Here is a 24,193-nt window from a genome sequence, read left to right on the forward strand (position 1 = left end):
AAAATATGCTTATTTCTTAGCACATAAAAAAGTTTTAAACATTTGAACAGCACAAACATTTTTTTTTTAGGGCTAAGGGTAATATGTGTGCCATTAGAAAAATGTAGTTTTTAGGGGAACAGTGACTTTTAATGCAAGCTCGCCAGTGTCAAACTGCTGGGGATGCGCGGCTCCAGGAGCGAGATCATTTTGGTTAATAACTTCCGCACGAATACACCTGCGCCTGAAATTTAGTTGATAAAATGATTGATAGCTTCTGATTTTGGATCGCGAATAGGAATGCGCGAACGAGCTTCCGATTTTGCTTAATGAATCAGCCTTAATAACTCCTGTGCGCGATAGAGTTGATTTTGCCGCAATCTACTTGTGTTGCCTTTTCGATCTAGCGGTAGATTGCAGTCAAACTGTTGGGCACCCCTAAGCTATAGCAGTGATCTTTGTATGCATTTCTTTAATTCTGAAGCCAAACAGCTAGATACTTAGCTTATTTTAAAGGATTCTATTTTTATGTACTTTTATTTTTTTATGTTTAGAAGGCTCTTTTTTGTTGAATAAACATGAAAACATCTCATCTTTGTCTTGTTTGTTGCTTGGTATAGTTAATATTTTATTGACAGCATGTCTGCATTATATTTATTTTCTGATAATAGGTTTTAATAAAATATTTTAAAACATTCAAGAGGAGCTTGCACAAAAAGGTGTAATAAATCAGCTGACACTTGGATTTAAACACAGCTCTGTGTATGGATGTCCCATTTTATAGCAGACACTTTAAGATTTACATATCAGTGAACCATTAAAGCATGTGGCTATCCTTATTGCACTGTTTTGGCTTCTGTTGTAAAAATAATTATGCAAACCAAGAATATGTAAAAAAGAGTGGTGGGTGTTGTTCTGTGTGTTCCAATGAAAATTTACATAAATTAATCAACCCATTTTAAATGATCGATTATGCAAATTTCATTCATTTGCTTAATTAGACATCTTTAGATATGGTTTATTAAATTCTTTCAACTTAGCATCTGAGAATAAAAATTTGTCAAAACACCAACAATAGGTGCTTAATCATTGTCATGTTAAACTCACTACTGAACTAATGTCCACCTAAAAAGTTATATAAATATAGCCAATATGCATTCTATACTGATACATTTTACAATGAATGCAGCTGGTCTTAATTTATTACAAGCATAGTTTTAAACTTTAACCCTCCTGTATAACTCATTTATTGCATTAGTTTACTATCATCTCCCTTACACCATCATGTGCTGTCACATATCTGAAAACATGGACTGAGAGTACAAAGATTAACTAGCCATGACTACTATGGCAGTTTAGGTAGTCTAGTGTTTGGACAAATACTGGTTAGAGAAATAACCCTTCCGTAAAAACAGAAAGGATTTACAGTTGTTTGTGAACTGCTCTAATAAAGGGTATAACAAGAGAAACCACTATAATAATGTAATAACCGCTTAGCCCCTCTTTATATCCCCCATATTTAAGCCATATAGTGCATACTTAACTCGTCCGATAGTAAAAGTCATTTGAATGGTCTACAGTCCAGCTAGTAAATATCTAGCTGCAACTTTGTACAAACTTCCCATTGATTTTAATCAGTACTGGTACTGCAGCAACAACATCTCACAAACTTGATGGGTAAGTAGGCCAGGTAAAGAAAGATTATTCTGACTCAAATAACACAATGCAAAAAGTACTGCTGTCCAAAAGAGTATTAAAAAATATGAGGTTGCTGTCCCTCTAGGGATGGTAGTAATGGGCCAGAGTAGTGGCATGAGATGAAGCTTCTAATAATGATGAGAATCCCCAGTAAAAAGCATCAGGAGATTTGATACTACTGTATGTCTGCTGGCGGGGTAGTCAGGGGGGCTGTGGCAAAAAACAGGTTCCAAGTAATTTCAAGCACATTTGACTAAGTGGTGTCCATAGGTACATGCCAAAAGCATCTAAAGGAAAGTCCAACTCTGAGATCAATATTTGGCTTTCTAGTGGAGAGGATTGTGGTGCCCATTAGATCTTTATAGTCTTTTAAGTTGTCCACCAATTAGCAAAATAATATTATTGAAAGATCTCATAGTGCCCCTACCACTGGGGAATTTGTATGATTTTAAAATATACATCATTCCTGCTATCCTGATAAATGCTACACCTGGTTAGTGAATGAATCAATAGGGAAAGCACTCAGATTCTACAAGCTGAGATCACTTTAATGTCTCCAATACACAGCTGCTGCATTGCTCATAAATAGCTTTACAGTCTGACAGAAGTATAATCAAATTGATTTAAAATCATTTTTTTGTGATAAGTTGATGAGAACGTTAGTATGTTACCAATATTAAAAATATAAATATATTTCATAAAAAACATATAAATCCAATTTTAACATTTATAATATGCAGTAATGCATTTTCATGTTTGTTCAAATCAACCAACGAATTCTATAAATTGGAATACTGCCACCTACTGCTTTTGAGCGGTAAAAATAGATATGAACAGTCAAAATAATAGCTTATAACAAAAATCATCAATCCATACCGTTTCTGTAGATGTTCTTTTACAACCAGTGAAGTGGAGTTTTTCTACTTACCATATTTTAGCAATCTAAAAACGATGTAACTATCATATGGCGGTCTTCCTCATTAGATTCTTTAGAAAACCAACACATTTTTTACTTCATTTCAAAATAATTAAATATTTGGCATGTAATATGGTGCAAGAGAGTAAAAGCAGGTATACAGTAAGGGACAAAATGCTTGAATTACTTTTCCTGGAAAAGAGGGGATATAGAGTAGGGATTATAGGAGTTGGGGGAGGGGGGTAGTTGCATAATGATGTTATAAGATTTAGGGGTTTAATGTAAAGGAGGCTGAATGGGACACTAAACACAGACTCAGAGATTGTACAGTTATACAGACTCCTCTCATGCACTGAAATTGCTTTGGCTTGTTACCACTTTGGTTCTGCTGTGCTGCATTTTTAAAAAAACGCAGCATGATGCTATTCGCATTGGCGTGTGTTACATTAGGGCAGTCCATTTACTTGACTAGTTTGCACCAACACAGCCATAAAAATTATACATACCATGAATAGCAAAGCATTGTAGTGTGTTGCCATGAACTGCTGTACATTGTGCTGTTGTCTGTTGGCAAGATTTGTTTAGGCTGCCATTAGGAGTGAATTCTATCCGAGCACACCAATGGATGTTTTGCATTACTGCGTGTTGAAAACCCAATGAAACTTGTATTAATGCAAAGCACTACAGGTAATAGAGCATTTTTTAACCTAAACGTTGTCTATGGATTGCATGTAAAGCAGAATCATTTCTACAAGACAATATCAAGTACACAATGTCATCTCACGTTGCTGGACAGAGCTGCAGAATGTTTTGTTTGTGTTACACGGGAACTCGCCATCTTTATTTCTGTAAATTCTGAAAACAAATTACATTTCCTCCATAGCTCATAAATCTGACACTTCTTTTTTACTGTAAAGTACTACATTTGTAAAACACTACAGGTAGTCCCTGGGTTACATACAAGATAGGGACTGTAGGTTTGTTCTTAAGATGAATTTGTATGTGAGTCGGAACAGGTAAATTATTTATTAAATGCAATTAGGACAGATGTTTGTCTCAACATATTATTAGGCAGTGTGGTGTCCGTTATTGAATAAAATCCTCACTGTAAGCTAATCCCAAACAAAGCAAAAAAATAAAATTAAAACATTTTTATGGAGCCTAGACATTTATTAACTTTTGGAGCAAGCTGTGCTTTGATATGCAAAATGAAACTATTGCAGATTTTGTCTTGGTCATTAAAGAGTTAAAAGAGCGTGCATTAGAGCTCAGCCTTTAAGATCACCCACAACCTCAGCTGTGTTTAGCAAGACATTTCTTCTCCAAGTAATGCAAACCGCATTATCACTGAGACACAAAGTAGCATGTAATATATAATTAATTAATTAATCATTTATTTTATCATAGCTGTGTAATCACACACAATTGTTTATATATTATCACTGAGACACAAAGTAGCATGTAATATATAATTAATTAATTAATCATTTATTTTATCATAGCTGTGTAATCACACACAATTGTTTATATAATTTAAAAACTACAAAGTTTAGTTGAATAATTATATTTTTAAATCTAGATTCCATGGAGAAATGCTATATGCTCAGGACAGTTACACATTTTCTGCCTAAGAGGAAAATAAAACAGGTTCAAGGAATCCATACAGCCCACTGGAGCATCATTTGACTACACGTCCAAACATGACAAATGTACAGGCACCATCTGCTGTGTGTCTTAGGTTAAAAAGGCTTAGAAATTTTATATAGCTGATCCATTTAACTAGATAATCTTTGTAAAAAAATATGTTTCCTGGTTATCAAAAGCTTGGAATTGATATAGAATTAAATTTGCCCGATTTGGACAGTTATCGTTATATCAACAATGATTGTAAGTCTGCATATACTCCCTGCATTTACTCTTTTCTGACAGGTACTCCCTGGTCAAGCCTCCATCATCAGAAGATATATCTGACCAATACCCATTGGCTAGCAGTGAGGATTGCAGAGGGCCCCTATTCCCTTTTCAATAGGCTAAGAAAAGCATTTAAAAGGAAACATCTTTTTTTACAAAAGATCTTTTGTTAATCTAGCTATTATCCAAGGTCTCTAGGGTACTAATAAGTTGGCCATACATTGAAAAGTTCTCATTCACTTCTAGTAAATACAATAAATGTTCTGTACACTTTTATTAGTAATGTGGCTTACTCCTGCCTAATCAGCATAGTGCAGTAAAAATTTAAAAATGCAAATTATAACCAGATATTTGTGGTGCCACACAATGGCCAATGATCCCAAGGTTACATATAAATATTGGGAAACTGCAAAAATATCAGTCACCTACTGTATTTTTATCAACTATTAAATTGTACTGCCAGCCTAGAAGTACCGCAGACGTTCATCAGCTTAATTCTTATTACATTGTAAATTGAATAATAAATACAGATTCCACAACCTATAGGTTAAACACTTGCTAACAAATAGTGTAGTGTGAGCAAATCGCTCAGTAAACAATTTGATTGATTACTATTTTTTGGCACAATAGTTATGTTGAGACATAAACTGTGAAACTAATCTAACCAGAAAAAGACAGAAAAAAATGAAAATAAATGTGCCAGCCAAGTGACATTTATCCTTGAAATAATGAGCCTGATTTATTAAAGCTCCCCAAGGCGAAAGAGGATACACTTTCATCTGTGAAGCTGGGTGATTCAGCAAACATGGAATGGATTTCCATAAAGTAATTTGGTATTTGTTAACAAATGTTTTCAATCCCAGATCAGATCTCTTCCAGGTTTTCTGGATGGCTCAGCTTCACTGATGAAAGGGTATCCTCTCCAGCCTTGAAGAGATTTAATATATCAGGCCCATTGTGTCCAAAACATACACCTGACATAGCCACCATATTATTTTAGATATATCACATATTACATTTTTAAATTTCGCTGTTTAAAGCAAAATAGACAGTATATTAAAAATAAATATAATATAGTATAACTTGATGGTATGCTATATTGTATAAAACATTATTAGAGCATTAGATCTAGTGAATTCCACTACAATTTTTGTGAAGTAATATAAAAATAACAACTGACCAGGGGACTGATGAGAATCTTCGTGTCAGCAGTAAACAGATCGTCAGTATCTGGGCTGATGTCATTTACAGACACATAAAAGAAGAAATAGACAGGTGAGTGACTTTCTGTGACATCAGATTGGCCTTCTATGAATTCTGAATAAATTATCTCAGCAAGAAAGGCTTACAATATGATTTATATTACACAGATACAGTAAAAGAAAGAGAGAAAAATGAACAGAGGAATGGGGAGTAGGGATCTTTTCAGATTCTTTTCAATTAACAAGTTCATTTAAGTGTAAATGTGGAACTGTTATCAGCTCCATGACCAATTGCACATGACCTGACTGCACTATTAACATATGCTCCTACCTAGGGCTGTACTGTAGCAGGACTTTGTATGCCATCCAAATACTAGGTAATCAAATGATAGGGACCCCTAAAGCTTCCTTCTACTTGGAAAAGTATGGCTGCCCATTAAACTGACTATATAAGAAGGCATCTTTGTTTAGATAAAATTAGTTATGTGACTAGAACTGTAAAGCTGCATACACACATGCAATTATTGTTGTGTAATTATTAAGGACTGCAGGATGCATGAACGAGTGCTGTACATACAGCACCATTCTGCTATATGGAGAGGGGAGCGCGGGGGCGACGGAGCGATGGAGCTACACCCTGCTGCGCGCTCTCCCCTTTCCCTTGCATTAGGATCATTCGTCCTCCATCGTCCATTGATCTGCCAGGATAGTCGTTCGGACGATGAGCGACAGGCGCTGTACACACACCAGATTCTCATCCGATATCTGCCCTGAGCCGATTATCAGGCGAGAACCATTGGACGTGTGTACGTAGCTTAACAGCAATGATACTCACCCAAGTCAGTACTGAAAGACTATATTGGCACTAATAATATTCAAATCAAACTTCTTGGAAGGTGTTACCAATCGCAGCAGATCATCTGTCCTGCACCTATTCTGAGGCATGTCTGCCGCCTGCCCTGACCTGTGCTTGAACCTAGACTACAATTGTCTGCCGCCTGCCATGATCTGTGCCTGGACTTAGACTACGCTTGCCAGCTGCCTGTCTTGCTTGCCTTCTGCTGTCACCCTGCTCAGTAACTGTCCTTGACTGTCCCTACCCCAAAGCCCCCTGTTCCGCTCACCCCTGGTGGCGAGATTCTTGGGGGCCGCAACCTGGTGTTCTCCCAGCAGCAAAGTAGCCTGGTGGCCACCAGGGTCACCGGCCCATCATTCCGTGCTCCTGGTAACAAGAATTTGCTTCTTTGTTGTAAAATAAATGAAAAGTTAAATGATGTAAGTAGTATGTAACGATGTAAGCTAATGATGTTAGTAAAAAGGATAATTTGATATTTTGTAGTTGTTTGAATAATAGGCAAATACAATATTTTTGGTTAATAATATTTCGATAATAAAATGTGTCTGTATGTTTCCAGCAATACACTTCCATTAGCAAAATTAAAATTTCTAGTCTGCTTTGTCATCTCTTTTCTGAGCTGTACCAGTGACCTTGTCATAAACATCTATGGAGTCTGCTGCTCAGTTATACATTTTTCTACCTTCACACTGAAAATACAGCAAAACCCTGGTGTCTCTAGTTGCTACAGAACAAGATAATATAAATCAAACTAACATTTCCCTCTTTAATTAGCATTTGGCTGAGTTTCAAACCTGTTGGCTGTACATTCTTTGGAGCCAGTCCCGGAGAACATTTTTATAGATAGTTAATAAAATTAAAATGTGTTCACAATCAATATCAGTCTAGTTTTACTTATCTAAATGTTCACATACAGAACTCAATATTCTAAAAAGAAGCCAAAAGAAAGATACACATAAGTATTGGGTTCATGGTTAAAGGAGAATCTCTATCACTGTAGATTTTAGATATAATAAAAATAAAGCAGAAGCATATACATCAATTGAAAATAGCTAAGTATAAAGTTTTACATTTTTGTTACTATGTATTATATGAAAGAGAAATTGATAATACCTTTACATTATTACCTATGTACTTTGAGCAATGTACGCCTTCATGTACACTTCCAGATTTGTTATTTTAAAGCATCTAACTGAAAAAATGTGTAGCTTTTCAATGCTGTAAAGCTTGGATTTCAAAGTTATTCCCCTTCCAGCATCAGTAGTCAAAACCAATATAGACATCATCCTCCCCTAGGCACCCCTGAACAATGATATACCCAACCCCTTGCACCGTATGAATATACCAAAGGATGCCATTTGAATACACTATTGGAGGCTGCACACTGTCTGCTTTCTATATACATATATTACCCTTACATTTGGACAAAAATAAGAGATGGTTTCAAGTTCCCTGAAAAATGTGTTTTGTTTATTGAAATATAGACAAAAACATATAAAAAAAACTTTATTTATTTTTAGGCCTTTTGCTGCTCCCCTAGCTGTCCGCCTTGCTGTCCCAGGCGCTGAGCCACATGTGGCTTGATACAAATCTAGTAATATTTCCACATCTACAATATAGAAGCATTTCCAAATATGTGGAAGTTTACTTCTATGTATGCAGCGGTACTGACAGACCTAGGCACCCAGGGATTACGCCTTGGGTCTTCTACCACACTTTCTGTATATCCCTGCTGTGAATCCAAGTATATAATATATTACTCACATTCTTCAGCTTTGGTTGCAAGACTGTTTTTGTATCTAGTATATTCATTCTCCTGTCCACGGCAATAACTGAAATTTTCTCAAACAAATGCATTCATATATTTTTTGCCCAATAATTTGGCTGTATTTTTGTGCACAGCCTTTTGAATCCCTGTGCATTGCTCATTTGCTTTAATGAGATAATCCTGGTGCTATAAAATGACACGTTTGATCTGCCTATTTTCCCAGCCTCCGGGATTTATTAGCTCTAAGCCTGAAAGTGCTCAGAGCTAACTGCTTCGGAATTGTGGAATTTCATTCCACAGAGGAACAGGAGCTGAAAGAGAACCTTTAGAAGGATGAAGAATGGTGGTATACGTGTTGCACATTACCGCTCTATAGGTGTTATTGGAAAGGTATCATATTACTGGCATGAAAATATTTGCTGACCTCACCATCAGTCCTACCTTTATGGTTGCAGTGGTAGTGTATTTTAGGTGTATAAAAGGGTTATCTGCTCTTTAAAATAAGAAGGCAAGTACTTTTGAACATGTAAATTATTCATGTGCCCTAAAAATTGAAGCAACTCATACCTAAAGATCAACCAGGTCATGCATAGAATGAACTGCCTATACATGAACACCTAAAAATATAATGATTCCACCTATTAATATAAAAATGCTGGAGGGTAATACTATGATAGGTAACTGATTACCAGTGGATGAATCATACACCCATCATATTGCCTGGAAGAAGAGCAAAAATCCACTTTGCCTGCCGTTGTAAAGTCATTTTTTAAGCCTTGGTAATTTAAACACTCACACTAGATGGACATGAAAGGTAATTCATGTCACAAAGACACCTTTTTTCCTGATGATTTATGAATCTGTCCCTGCATTTAATCCTGGGCTTTCTTACACGAAGCTTCCATTTATAACCAGTTTCCGTGGGCCTTACAAAAACACATGTAAGCACTTAATCTTAGTATCTGTCTTGTTTTCTGCATCATAAACAAGAACAAAACTGTCTAGACAAGGCTTCACAAGATATTACATTTATCAGGTCATTTGTTCTGATTTAGGAAAAGTGTTAATACCTTAGAAAAATTTAGTAAAACCTATGATGCCTATTAAAAGCTGCAAATGCAGGGTTTAAGGGTCACAGGCTTTCAATGGGAATATGGAACATATTGATCTCAAAGCAGTAACTTACAGTGCTATTTTTATTTACATTCTTACCATGTTAAAACTGTATTAGCACATTTGTTACACTACAGACCTCATATGAAATATATGAGCTAAAGCAGGAACTGGCAAGACAAGAGATCACTATGGCTGACAAGCTTAGCGGCAACAGTCCATTTATTATAACTAGTCACAAAAACATATAACAACCCAAATTAACAGTAGCATAAATACAAGATCTCAGTTTTCTAGTTTCAGTCATGTAATGGTGGTGAATATGTACTGTACCCCAGAATTATTGTACAGCTATTGTTTGACTTATTGGCACATTGGTTATACCTACCCAGTTATACTGATCTGGAGATCTGGTCGGCTAACTTGGCCAGTGACCTCAAACTTATTCACAATTAGCATCATTCATCATGCAAACCACACATAATCATGTGAAATATACAAAAGAAGTGCACGTATAAGGATGTTTTAAAACATTCATTTGAGTGAGTTAAGTTCCCGGAAATGATTAAAAACAGCTAATGAAAAAAATGATGATGGAACATGAAGAAACTGGTACAAAAAAATGAAATAACTCCAAAAAACTTTTTACTTTTTCTGATTACAAAAATGTATTAAAAACACTTCTTTTTTAGGTGTTTTAAATGTGCTGACATTGATTTCTACATAACATGTTTTACAAATGTAAAAAAATCAACGTGAATGGTTTCACCTATCAGGACTGTACTTACCACAACTCAATCTTTCAGGAATTTTTCAACGTGCTTTAAAAGAACAAAAATACATTTGTGCAAATTGATGTTTAATACTGAAGTTTCACTTTTATTAATGTGTCCAATTTTTTCAATTTTTTTTTCATTTTTTCAATGACCTGGTTTTCATTGGGAGGAATCCTTCCAACTCCGTAAAATACGTCATTATGTTGTTGCATCAAGCATTTGTTATCTCAAGTCTACATGCTAATAACGCACAAACGCACACTGAACACACACTGACTTAGCACTAGAGCTTCATGTGACCTTGACTTTAGGTGAGTATGGAGGATTCGGGGGATTCTTTTAGTCTGACACAATTAATCAAATAAACTGTAAACAGTGCTTGTTTATTTCATGCACTGTGTGTTAATTTAGGCTCATTTGGTATTTCTATCTTATTATCTGTTTCTGTATGTACGCAATTTACTCATTACTTGAAGCCTTGATAGAAAACAGGCAAGTATAACAACAATGTTTCTGCAATTCTTATGCATCTAGCAAGAAAATGAAATCACTACATCATTTCAAGCATCCTTACAAAGATACATCAACAGCTGTCAGTTTTCTGTAGAAATTTGTTATGGAAACAGTAAATATGTTTTATGACACTGCTCCAAGAGGTGTGGGTTTGTGAAGTTCCAGTCCTATCTATCAGATGAAAAAGGCTTTAAGCAGAAGCAGTGCACAATCAATAATGTGTGAAAATAACAGACAGGCTATTAAATCTTCTAACGCGATGATGGCAACAAAATTATTTCTTAGCTCAAAAATAGCACATTGGCATAAGTACTATATCTGATTTGATTTTTTTTTTCCTAACACAGAAAAAGGAACTCTTGTAATATGTAAAACATGAATTTAAATGCCTCATTTTTTTTTCGAATGCATTGCGTAGTTATTATTGGTCTAATTATATACTTATTTTACTGGAAAAATGGTGATTAATGTGGAACTGAAGACTGGAAGCTGTACCCAAAACAGGCAGGTAGAAGGCAAAGGACTAGTCACCAGTCATGCCATGGGTCTACCGCAACCAACTTGTTTCCCAATAAATGACATATGATGCTGTGTACTGCACCATGCCTCCGCTGAGAGGTAGCCATCTTGCAAAAAAAAAAAAGAAAAAGTTAATGCTTTCTCATGTAAGGACCTTCAGCAAAAGGTAAAAAGCACATTAGAAGTTTCTAATCTTATTCCAAATGCCTTAGAGCTCACACTGTAGAACTGTGGATACCAGGATATGGACTATTATGGTTTAAAGCAGAATTAAACTCTAGAAATCAAAAGTTGAGACTAGGTAGGTCCTTTATTGCTGAAGGGACAGCTGATATCCTTTCTGCAATAAAATAACCTTACCTGCCCGATTGCAGATTTTTAAATACACTTACCTGTACCCTCGCAGGAGACACCATCTTCTTTTCTCTCTCTCCCAGGTTTCATTCTTTGGCCATCTTGATTGGCCTTGTTGGGAAGACTCCATTCAGTCCTGGAAGGCACAAGGAAAGCCAGGAGGTTTCAGGTATCCTGGCTGTGCATAGCTCAGTGATTTTTGACAGAAGAGGATACCAGTCAGACAGGTAAGTATTGTTTATGTTTATTGCAAAAGGGACATGCCCTGTCCATTTCTGCAATAAAGCCTTACCTGATCCCAACAAAACTTTAATTTCTTATTATGAGAGATTCAATATATACTGTACATTTTCTACAGAACTGTTACTGTAGGAACAATTACCATTTCTTTATGTTTACTATAACAAAGTAATTTTGTTGACATTTTAGTCAGACAGCCAGTGACCTTGGTGTGGGAGAAAGGAGAAACTCAAAAGATAAGTATCTAGGACTGGAAGTGTCCACATCCGAAGAAAGCAGTGTCCTTATGGGATGCTGTCACTTCAGTAATCATAGCAGTCATCTTAAGGTTTAAAAAAAATATTATTTGCTTATGTCTTTGTTTATCCATATATAGCATTAAAGGAAATGTGATAGAATGTGCACGCCTTTTACACAGATGAATTGTTCTGATGTAATGGAAAAAAGCAGAATACAAATATTTTATACTTTAGGATCGACCAAACAATCACTCTTTTCTTTGGGATGGATCAATCTTTTTAATATATGTGTAAAAATTTAGGTAAGGCATTACTCTCTGTGATAACTTTACATAACATGCTGGCTCCAATAAAAATAAAGGCATTGCATGGTTCTGTGCAGTTCTGAACACTGAGATCACGGAAATGTCTGTTTACATAAAGGCGTAGACAAATTTGTTGTTACATTTACAGATCATTGAACAAGTGTTTTATGTCTCCTGGAAAGTGATGATGCAAGAGTAAAAAAGATAAAAGATGCTTAATCTACAAAGATATTCTGATATGGCTGGACACATTTGTTGATATACCTAGAAAAGATTGTACATATTTAGATTTTTCATGTTAGCCGTTTCAGTTAATTAGCATCTCACATTCCCAATCATGCACATCAAATACTAAGGATATTTAGGAAAGAAAGAAAAATTGTTACTATGCTATTTGAAACAATCGAGAGACTCACGCTGACTATCTGGCCCTTTTTGAGTGACATTGGGCTCAACAGAAGAGGAACCAATAATAGAAGAGGAACCACTACCTCCACTGGAAAAAAAAAGTCAACCCTGCTGTTCCAAAACAAAATAAAGATTTTGGAAAAAGTTGGGCTGTGAACTTCCTGCAGACTTCAAGCTAAATTTGCCCAGTTTACATTTAGTGGTTGGGGTAACTTTCCTATTGATTCAATTCTTCAGAGCAGAATTAATAAACAAAAAAGACTCCAAGCAGGCTAATGGTTTAAGCCTCAACCCATTTCACCTTCTCACTGTGTACCATAATTCTATAATGAAAGAAGAAAAAAAATCAAACAATTGTGCGCAGTAAAGAATTTTTCTTCCCTATACCCTAATAGATCATATGCTCTTGCACCTTCTTTATTTTCTCTCTATTCGATACAGTTCCCTTTTTCTCCATAACATGTTTACTCCCATGATGATGCCTGTGATAAATAATATGGGATAATCTGGTATATCAGACAGCCCCTCTTTTTTGTATCGGAGAGGATGTGCTATCCATGATCCCAAAAAAAGGATTTTAAATGTTGATTCATCAGAACAGGACACTCATGACAGACAGTCATATCACTTTACTTAGGTCTATCCTCCCACCACTGACTCTGAGACAGACTGTAGATGGAACATCAAATCACAACAAATGACTAAAGAAGATAGACGTTCAGAAGAATAAAAAAAAAACTCTAAAACAATACTTTAATTCTGATAAATGGAATATTAAAAAAAGGAATTCTAATGAGTGTCAGAGTTGATTATTAAGTCTTACAGAAATCTAAGGGACACAGAATTTAAAGCCTCTGTCCAACACCTCTGTCAAGATTGGTTGGACTGCACTAAAGAATTCACCCAAGGGGCTTACCTGTTTAATTGGCACTGCATGTATTGAGGTACTGATTCTCAATATATTCCTGGTAGCAATATTTCAGGCAGACCAAGTGAGATCAAGTACAAAAGACAAGGGTCAAATAGGCACAGGCCAGATCAGGAAGAAACAACAAGGCACAAAACCAATGGCTAAAAGACCAAGATCATCCAGCAAGAACAGTAGAACATTGAACCTTTAAATACCCACAAACTACTACACATGTGAATCCAAAGATATTGGCTCAGAGGAAATATCCCTCTGGTGGTCAATCGCGGTATTGCAGGTTGAAGAATAACCATTTCTTTGTCAGTCACCCCTGGTGGTGGGTTGCAGAATTACAGGCTGTGGTAAACTTGAACCAGGTGGTTTTACCTTTCCCAGGTGTGCTAGTTGGAGGTGCTGGCCTGACAACCCCACACTAGAATAAGTAGCAATAATAAATTATATAGGGGCTCCAAATTGCCAGGGTGAAAACTTCCAATTCTAATTATAAAATTCCTAGCATACATTTTTCTAAAAGGGGGCTCAGGAGCCTCCTAATCGTAATGCATTCCAAAGACCCCACCAAACCCAATAAACGTACTGAAATGTTGGGAAAAAAACTCAATCACATGCCACATCTGTTTGGACTTAGGAAACAACACACTATCTGTCAAAACCATAATGACCTTTGCAGCCTATATCATTGGATCAGAAATATGGTCAAAATGGGAAAGGGTATGATAAATCCACTGCATCTACTGAATATATCTATACCATGCTGTAATAGTGAAATGAATAGAGAGGGTGAAAGGATGTGGTGCTTCAAGACTCTGGAAAGGTAAATGCTTTAGAGGATCCAACTATTGAAGCCTTAAAGGTGACGGCAGAATCATCAGTGAAGAACAAAAACCAATTGCAAATATTATTAGAAACTTGGAGTGGCTAACACAACCTACAACCAAAGGAATTTAAGTACTCTAAGATGTATTCTTTGGGTAGCGCTATTTCACATAAACATGGTAATATAATTGTCCAGCTACCTAAATTTATGTCTAGGATTGCAAATGGGTAAAATGTGATTTGTATATTAAAACTGAAACCTTAGTTTTTTGTTAATTAAGTTTATCTTACTTGTTAGAGAAATAAGGTAAATTATTTTATGTCATATACTTAGATCTACACAGAAGGTGCTGGAATCAAATTTTATTTTTTTATCATTAATTTGTAACTTTCTCTTTCCATTTTGATTGATTTGTAACATTTTTATTTCATTTTACACAGTGTCCCAACTTTTGGAAAAGGGGTTTGTTCATTATATGCTGATAAACTTTAAGTTCCCCCTCAAAACTATAAATCCTCATTTATAGCCTAATGGGCTACAAGTTCTTACATTTTCTGTTCTCCCCTTTAGACAGAACTAGATTGTCAGCTCTTCTGTATTGTGTCTTGTATTATAATAGATTGTAAGCACCTTTCCTTACAGCCACCCTGCCAGTTGTATACAAAAATTGATCAGTCTTCTAATGGAGGCAGTATTATAACTTGTATCTCCCCTTGGTTCCAGCACTGAATGTTTTGTTGTATTCTTAGGCATATGACACTTCTATAAGTGTAGGATACCTGCATCCCCTAACACATGCTAAGGTGCTATCCTCTGACCCCTAACAAACTTAAAAGTGGTGTAATAGTCCAGAAGGAACTACAGTGTGAGGCACCCAGATATCTAGCACTCTGGAAAGTGTTGAATAGTGCAGACAAAGGAAAAGGAAAAGGCATGGATCTGGTTGTCACTTGATTGGTAAAACTGTCATTTTTTTAATGTAATTAATCAATATTCACTTTCATCCCCCTTCTTTCACTAACCTATCCTCCTCTTCATAATTCTGTACTTAGTAACATTGGAAGTGTTGCACTCTGATGATTTTGCCGCAAGTCCTCTCCTGCAGCCCACTCCTGTGCAGTACAGATAATGGCAGACATAGCCAACAATGGGCCCCTGTGCAGAGCTGACTTGGGGCCTCTGTGGTGGACCCTTTGGCTGAGAGGGTTCCAGGGCCCTGGGCAAACTTTGCACCTCCCTATGCCTGCCCCTGAATGCAGCCCCATTGACTTCTATAGGATGACTTTACTTCATGTGGAAACAATCCATTGAAGTCATCTAATGGTGTGCTGTGCAGGCCTCTGGTGACAAAAAAAATGCAAAGTACAAGAATGTAGACCAGAGGAGCAGGTTAGGCTTTTGTGAGGGTTGGGGGAGGATAAATGCACATTGTACAGAAGTGTAACGATCTAACATCACAGATAACACACCATAGGGACCTATAATGGGCGTATGTATATAGGGTGTATGTATAAAAAGCGAATGTATAATGGGCGAAGGTTTAAAGGGAGCAGGTATAATAGTAGCAGGTATAACGTATATTATAATGGGTGTATTATAATGGGTGTACATATAATGAGCGTATGTATAACTGGCCTACGTGTAACAGGCGTACATATGATGGGTCTATGTATATTGGGTGTACGTATAACGGGTCTATGTATAACGGTTGTACGTATAATAGGTCTATGTATATTGGGCGTATGTTTAACGGATGTACATATACTAGGTGTATGCATAACAGGTCTACATATAACGGGTGTACGTATAATGGGTCTAGGTATGCCAGGTGTATTTATAATGGGTGTACATATAATGGGTCTATGTATAATGGGTGTACGTATAACGGGTGTATATATAACAGGTGTACATATAACGGGTCTATGTATAATGGGTCTTCATTCAACGGGTTTATGAATAATTGGTGTAGATATAACGGGTATATGTATAACAGGTGTTTGTATAACGGGTGTATGTATATTAGGTGTATGTATAACTGGTTTATGTATAATAGGTGTACAATGGGTGTATGTATAATTGGTGTACATATGTATAACAGGTGTTTGTATAATGGGTGTACGTATAACTACTGTATGTATGACGGGTGTATGTATAATGGGTGTTTATATAACGGGTGTATGTATAATGTGTGTACGTATAACGGGTGTTTATAAAATGGGTGTACATATAATGGGTCTATGTTTAACAGGTCTATGTATAACGGGTCTATGTATCATGGGTGTATGTATAACGGGTGAATGTATAATGGGTGTATGTATAATGGGTGTACATATAACAGGTGTATGTATAATGAGTGTACATATAACAGGTGTACCTATAATGGGTGTACGTATAACGACTGTATGTATAACGGGTATATGTATAATGGGTGTTCATATAACGGGTGTATGTTGAACGGGTGTTTGTATAACGGGTCTATGAAATATTTTCCTACATATAACGGGTCTATGTATAATAGGTGTACATATAACGACTGTATGTATAACAGGTGTATGTATAACGGGTCTACATATAACAGGTCAATGTATAATGGGTGTAGGTATAACGGGTATATGTATAAAGGCTGTATGTATAACAACTGTATGTATAACGGATGTATGTATAATGGGTCTACATATAACGGGTCTATAAATAATGGGTCTACATATAACAGGTCTATGCATAATGGGTGCATGTATAACGGGTTTATGTATAATGGGTGTATGTGTAACGACTGTATAACGGTTGTACGTATATTAGATCTTTGTATATTGGGTGTATGTATACCCGACGTACATGTAATGGGTGTATGTATAACAGGTCTAGGTATAACAGGTGTATGTATAATGGGTCTACAAATAACGGGTGTATTTTTTAATGGGTCTACATATAATGGGTGTATGTATAATGAGTGTAGGTATAGCGGGTCCATGTATAATAGGTGTATGTATGCCAGGTCTATTTATAACGGGTATATTTATAATGGGTGTATGTATAATGGGTGTATGTATAATAGGTGTATGCATAACGGGTGTATGTGTAATAGGTGTATTTATAACAGGTGTATATATAATACGTGTATGTATATTAGGTGTATTTATAACGGGTGTATTTATAACAGGTGTATGTATAATAGGTGAATGTATAACGGGGGTATTTATAACGGGTGTATGTATATTAGGTGTATGTATAATAGGTGTATGTGTAACGGGTGTATGTATAAAAGGGTGTATGTATAATAGGTGTATGTGTAACGGGTGTATGTATAATAGGTGTATGTGTAACGGGTGTATTTATAACGGGTGCCTGGCTGGGAAGATCCATTTCTGGATGGGACCGACAATGGAGCTTCCACTTTGTTTCTTTCGTCCCCCCACACCGTGCTCTGATGATAACAGAACCCTTATAACACAATAACCTTCCATGGGAGAACAAATCATTATTTACGTATACACACAACACACTTCCTTCTTTACAGCTACACTAACAGCTAAACACGTGACCAACAAACAGGCGGGGCGGACCACCTCTCCCTCAGCCGACCAGTCAGAAGGTGTTCAGTGTTATTACGTCAGCGATAATGGGGGCGTGTCGGATGGCCTTACGTGTAGCAGGTGACGGAGCCGGAAGTGAAGGAGCTGTGTGTGTCTCAGTGTTGTGGTGGTTGCGGAAATGGAGGTGAGTATATAGGGGGTGATTGTCATGTGCTGGGGCTGGCTGTAGCAGTGCTGCCTGTGTCACCACTGGGATACTTAGTGGGGTGTTACTGCTTGTCAGAAGCTCTCTGTACGGTCACATTGCTGCATCAGAGTTCCAGCCAGCACCGTGTTTGGTTTTATTAAACTGTCTGGGTTTTATGTTTTTTATGGCACTTTTGTTTTCTTTTAGAGTGGATAAATATCCTTCGTTTATTTTTTCTATGAGAAGGGTGAGAAATTCTCTGTAGAAAGATGTCACTGGATAACCCTTATTGGAAGTATTACCAAAATGTGACTCCTAATGGGGACACAGAGAGGGCTCTATAAACCCTCAATCATTCGCTGGTGGGAATCTTCCAAGTCCATGTGTTTCCATGGCAGTCATTGATTCTCACCAGGGAATGTTTAAGGACTATCCGATTATCTGAGTTATGAATGGAGCCATCCCTCCCTCTGCTGTCCTAAACAAGTTTTGTTTAGAGACACATTGTAATCTGGCCTCATATTTACTAACATTGGTAGCACTGGTACTTTTATGTTTCAGATAACATTCAACCTTGCTGCAGGTTTCTGTATAATACTATACTTGGTACTTGTTTAAAGAGGAAGTAAACTCAAAACTGCCCAAAACAAAAAACAAATCACACTTACTCTCAATCCCGCAGAGCAGTCAATCTGTCTGGAGGTTTCTTCCATCGGGTCCTGCGTTGTCCCGGTATATGTCTAAGGCACTGCTATCTTCTCCTTTTCTGGATTCTTCTTCCTACGTCAACCGATGCAGGCGTGAAATTGGGTGATGTAGATGGGGAAAAAAACAATGGACACAAAAGGACTCCTGCGTATGCCCGAGGTGCTCGAGCATGCACAGAAGGATCACCCAAGAGCCTCCCAGAATGCCTGCCGTAGGTATCCCAGGAGGCTTTGCGCTCCCATTCATTCTCTTTCGCCTAGTCCAGGTATGTTCAGATTTCCACCGGCCCGCAGCCTCTGTCATAACATCAGTAATATGCGTCCCACCAGCACTGTTGTCCACAGTATAAAATACACGGGTACAAAAATGCTATTTTATATTTCAATAGAGTTGATCAACCGCCTTGCAATTATTGGCCTGCTACTTGGCGAGCATATTCGGCAGGACGGGAGTCCCCATGTGTGCACAGAAAATCCCCTACGTCATTATAGTGGGTGTGTGCTGTGGGCACACGGACCACGCCCACTCTGATTCCAAGAAGGTGCTCTGCCCGGAGCCCGCACTGACACCAGACTCCATGCGCAGACCATGCCCACATTAACCCTGAGTACGTGCTGAATGGTCGCCCCCCACACATTTTCACCTCACCAAATCTGGCCCTCTTTGGAACTTTGGACACCCCTGGCCTAGGCGATCGAGAATTAGGGTACGGTTCTTCAAAAAAAAAAGTACGCTTTAGGTTACATACGTGCACTAGATCACCATCTCTGTGGAGGTGATCATTGGTGATCATTTCTAGAAGGAACAAAAAGACCTGTACAGGCAGTGGGGGGTGGGGGGGTCAACCAGCCCTTCTTCATCCTCCACAGCTTCATCCTCCTCCATAGGAAACGGCAGCAGTTATTGGTGATCCCAACTGTAGCGACATTAGATTTTCACCCAAGATGATCATGAATGTTTATATCAAGTGACAAAGTTCTGTGGTCTGTTTGTAACTTTTGGTGGAAGTTGTGATCTGCCCACCCAGGCAGCTTGATCTCTCAGATAATGGCAGCACTATTTATCTATGGGTCCGCATACATCTGTTAGTATGCATATGTGTTCCCACATGAATGAACTGCCTGTGCCATTGGACATGCGCCATTTTTTTTTCCATTGCAGCACACTTCCAGCACTGTATTGCCTTGCCCTGTGGTCTCTGCAACACATTTGTAATAAGGATTAGAACACCTTACCTGCTATGTAGGGTTGTATTTGAGAAAATTCTCCCTCCCTTTATAGTGACAATGATTTTACCAGACCAGAAGTGAGGAAATCTCTGCACAAGGGATACTTTACCTTGAGCAGTCAATTGGTAGAATTTCAAATTTGTCCAGCATTAGACACAGTCAGTCCAAATTGTTTTGTGAAATGGTCAGTAAAGCTGTAGATGAATTTCTGGTTATGACCAATTCCATTTGGATTTAATGCCTTAATTGTGAGTAAGAACTATAAACATAATCTACCTGACCTATTTAAAGTAAACACAAGGTAAGGCATTATTAAAGGTACACCTCACATCTCATTAGGAGAAGATTTGTCCATAAAGGAGTCCTGTAGTGTGCAAACACCATTACCACAATTCCTTGGCTGTCATGCTGGTCCATGGGCGTGGGTAGCTAACCTGGAAAAAGTATGTAAATCAGGATTTTTATCTTTACATTCTCAAAGCTTTTGGAGTATCATGTCTCAAGCCTGTAAAGCAGGCAACTGGTGCAGCCTGTATTTTCATAGGGAGGACATCAATGGCAGCCTATGTATTTCTGTCAGCAAAGATCTCTTGTATTACCAGACCTGTTTTCTCATCTGAACTGGTTCTTTCCAAAAAAAAAAAAAAGCATCTTGAAGCGTGTCAGTTGCAGATCACATACGTCTGTCAATCAATTTGGAATGATCTTAGAAGCATCACAAAGAAATCCACTGACGTAGCACAAAGTGTGTCAAACTTTAAAAGGCCCTTAAAGAGGACCTAAATTCAAAAACCACCAGGAGGTAGTACTAATTGATGCGTGCAATGTCTCTTTAGTCAAAAAACCTTGGCACCTGGTGTCTTTTTGGTTAACCACTATACTGTACAGCACATGCTCAGTGTAGTGTAAGGTTCGGCTCTGTGTAGGGCACCACTGCTCTCAGCCAGCACTCGGAGACTATGTAACTCCGTGCAGGAGTTGCATCATTCAGTGGCTGAGAAGGGTCTCTGTCTTCACTGATGTCCATCATAAACATGGTGTCTTCTGAGGATGCAGCAACTGACCAGTCCAGGACCTGTGATTGCTGCAGGATGACTGCACGGGGTAAGAATTTGCCATAACCAACCAGTGTGCTGTGCGCACATACTGATTTATGGCAGACGCTTGCCACCACCCAAAGAGTTTAGTTCCCCTTTAAAGCTTTCTTAATCAAAAAACTGCTGGGAACCTAGACTTTTCTACACTTTTCTGCAATATTCCTGGCATTGTAACATCTATCAGTATTATTAAAACCCTATTCAACAAATAATGACAATGTGGGGGGGCTGGCTGCCATGTGGAGTTTGTTAGAATACAAGTATAGTATATAGTTCAGTGTTCTCCCCAGAAATTTTTTTCAGCCGGGTGGTAGGAAGCTGTAGCCGGGTGGTAAAAAAGGGGGTGTGGCAAAACACGGCAAATTTAGTGCTCCCAGTTGTTTATGCCATGGGTATCCAGTAACCTCCTATTGTTTCAGTGTTTACAGGTCATTGTGACATACAGCTTAGGAGATATGGAGGTTTGTATACAGAGCTGTGAGGATGCAGAATGACATGGATACTTTATACACACTGGATACATTTCACAGGCAGAAATCTGAGCTCGTGCTATGAGATGGGGGCGGGGCTGCCTGTGTCTCCTTCACATGAAGGCTGAACTGTGTCCTCACCTTTCATCTGCAGCAATCCTCTGAACGGATGACACAGAGCACAGAGCAGCCTCACTGAGATCCATGCATCCGAGGATGAGAGCTGCCGAGAGCTGGGCGGGGTATTTAAATCAGCCGGGCGGAGCAACCGGCTAAAACCCTCTGGGGAGAACTATGTAGTTGAATTCTGGAGATTTCAGAGAGCTGTATATATTCCTTCTTTGGTGAAATTACATTTAGAATAAATGTATATATGGCTCCTGTGGGAGCAGTGTATATAATTCTGCTATTGGGGAACTGTATTTATTGTATATGGCTGAAGTGGGTGATGGGTACCAGAAAGAGAGCTGTACATATGACCATTGAAGTGATGACAACTGGCTGTTAGTGAAAAGCCCTTGGCATGGGGCAGGTATTACAATAAAGTTAATGCAGCATTAAAAGGACAATAGCTGCTGTTAATATCACTTTAAATCTGTGTGCAAAACCGGTACTTACCTTACGAAAAAGCAAGGAATGACTACTATATACTGATATTTAGTATTATTCACATATATTACAGACCAGGGCTACATGCTACTTTACATTTATACAGAAGAGTATTTGTATCCCAGAGGCAAAGGGGCTTCTCAGTTCTTCTCAATGTATCCATAGACATTAGTTAGTTGCAGGATGTTTGGAAATCAGACCACTGTAAGATCTTTTATTAACTAGTGCATAAGCTGTAGCATCAGCAAAGAACGGTGGTCTGTTTACTATAAAGTCTCAACCCAGCCAACAGAGTTTTGGTGTTTTCTCAGGTTAATGTACTGTAGACATTTTAACTATATACACTCCCATTGTACCTTTGCAAGTTGTCATGCTTAGTGGTTAATAATGTTTTATCTTTTTTCCCCAAATTAAACAGGGTTTTTTTTTTTTTTTGTATCATGACATAATGAAGGAAAAAACATCCGATCCTTAGTGGGTTCTAAAATTATTTATGTCTAAATTCTGATGTAAAATACCACACATTCCACTCATTCATTATTTAACAAAAACTGAGCCAAAATGGAAAAGCCATGTGTGATGATTCTGTAGCTTGTAGAACCACCTATAGCAGCAATTATTGGAAGCAATCATTTTCTGTATGACTTTATCAGTCTGTCCCATTATTGTGGAGGAATTTTGACCTACTTTTACAACATTCAGTTCATTGAGCTTCACTTCATTGAGGTTTGTGAGCATTTGTTTATGCACAGCTCTCTTAAGGTCCTTCCGCAGCAGTTTGGTGGGATTGAGCTCTAGACTTTAACTGGGTCATTGCAACATGGTATGTAGATCAACTGGTGGGGTTGGTATCATTGTCCTGTTGCGTAACCCAATTTTGACCAAGCTTTAGGTACTTCACTGATGGCCTCACTTTGTTGTAAAGTGGAATTTATAGTCAACTTAATGATTACAAGCTGCCTAGGTTCTGCAAAAAAGTCCAATTTACCATCGCCATGCTTGACAGTTGTTATGAGGTGTTTGTGCCGATAAGTTGGGTCTGACTTAAGATACACGTTTATCAGTGAACCTGGATGATACAAAAAACCTGGAATAGATCTGGTACAGAATTGAAAACCTTTGCTAACAAATACCAAATCACTTTAAGAAATCAATTTCAGGTTTGGTGGATCATCTAGCTTCACTGATGAAAGTGTATCCTCTCCAGCCTTGGGGAGCTTTGATAGATCAGGCTCACTGTGGGTGTTTTTTTTTTTTTTTTTTGTTTTTTTGCTAAACGTGCTCACTTGGGTCTGTTATGTCCAAAGAACATTGTTCTGGAGATTTTCTGGTTAGATCAGGTGCAACTTTGCAAACTTAGGCCTCCTAAACAAGTTATACTTGTTCAGTCTTTTTCTATCTATGCTGTCATGAACTGTAACGTGCTAACTGACACCTGTGTAAATTGCATGGGTCATTTAAAACCTCTTTTATTGAATTTATTGTCTTCTTGGGGAGATTCTTCCTCACATTGCGGCTGATTTATAAAATCTTTCCAAGACTGGAGAACTTGAATTCCAACAAACCTGGAATGGATCTGGTCCAGAATAGAAAACATTTGCCAACTACTGTAATAGCAAATGATTTTTAGAATTCCTATCCAGGTTTGCTGGATCACCCAGGTTCAACACATTTGGTTTTCGTAACAATTTAATATTTGAATTCTTTCATTCTAATAATGTGTAATAATAATGTTTCCTAGGATACTGGTCAGGATGGAGTGTCATCTCCAGCTACCCCAGGCACCAGCAAGTCTAAGGTAAATACGTTTCTGTGTGT

The 24,193-nt window shown here is 37.7% G+C and overlaps 1 protein-coding gene across 1 annotated transcript in view; it reads left to right on the forward strand.

Moving 5' to 3' along the window:
- Positions 1-18,178: 18,178 nt before the first annotated feature.
- GCC2 (GRIP and coiled-coil domain containing 2) overlaps positions 18,179-24,193 on the forward strand; it is a 39,373-nt gene continuing 33,358 nt past the window's right edge. The window contains exons 1-2 of the mRNA XM_072413984.1: positions 18,179-18,259; positions 24,117-24,173. Coding sequence (XP_072270085.1) covers positions 18,254-18,259; positions 24,117-24,173 — 63 coding nt within the window. The 5' untranslated portion in view covers positions 18,179-18,253. The remainder of the gene's footprint in view (positions 18,260-24,116; positions 24,174-24,193) is intronic.

This window comes from Pyxicephalus adspersus, chromosome 1 (genome assembly GCF_032062135.1).
Source record: "Pyxicephalus adspersus chromosome 1, UCB_Pads_2.0, whole genome shotgun sequence".
In the NCBI taxonomy this organism is placed as follows: domain Eukaryota; kingdom Metazoa; phylum Chordata; class Amphibia; order Anura; family Pyxicephalidae; genus Pyxicephalus; species Pyxicephalus adspersus.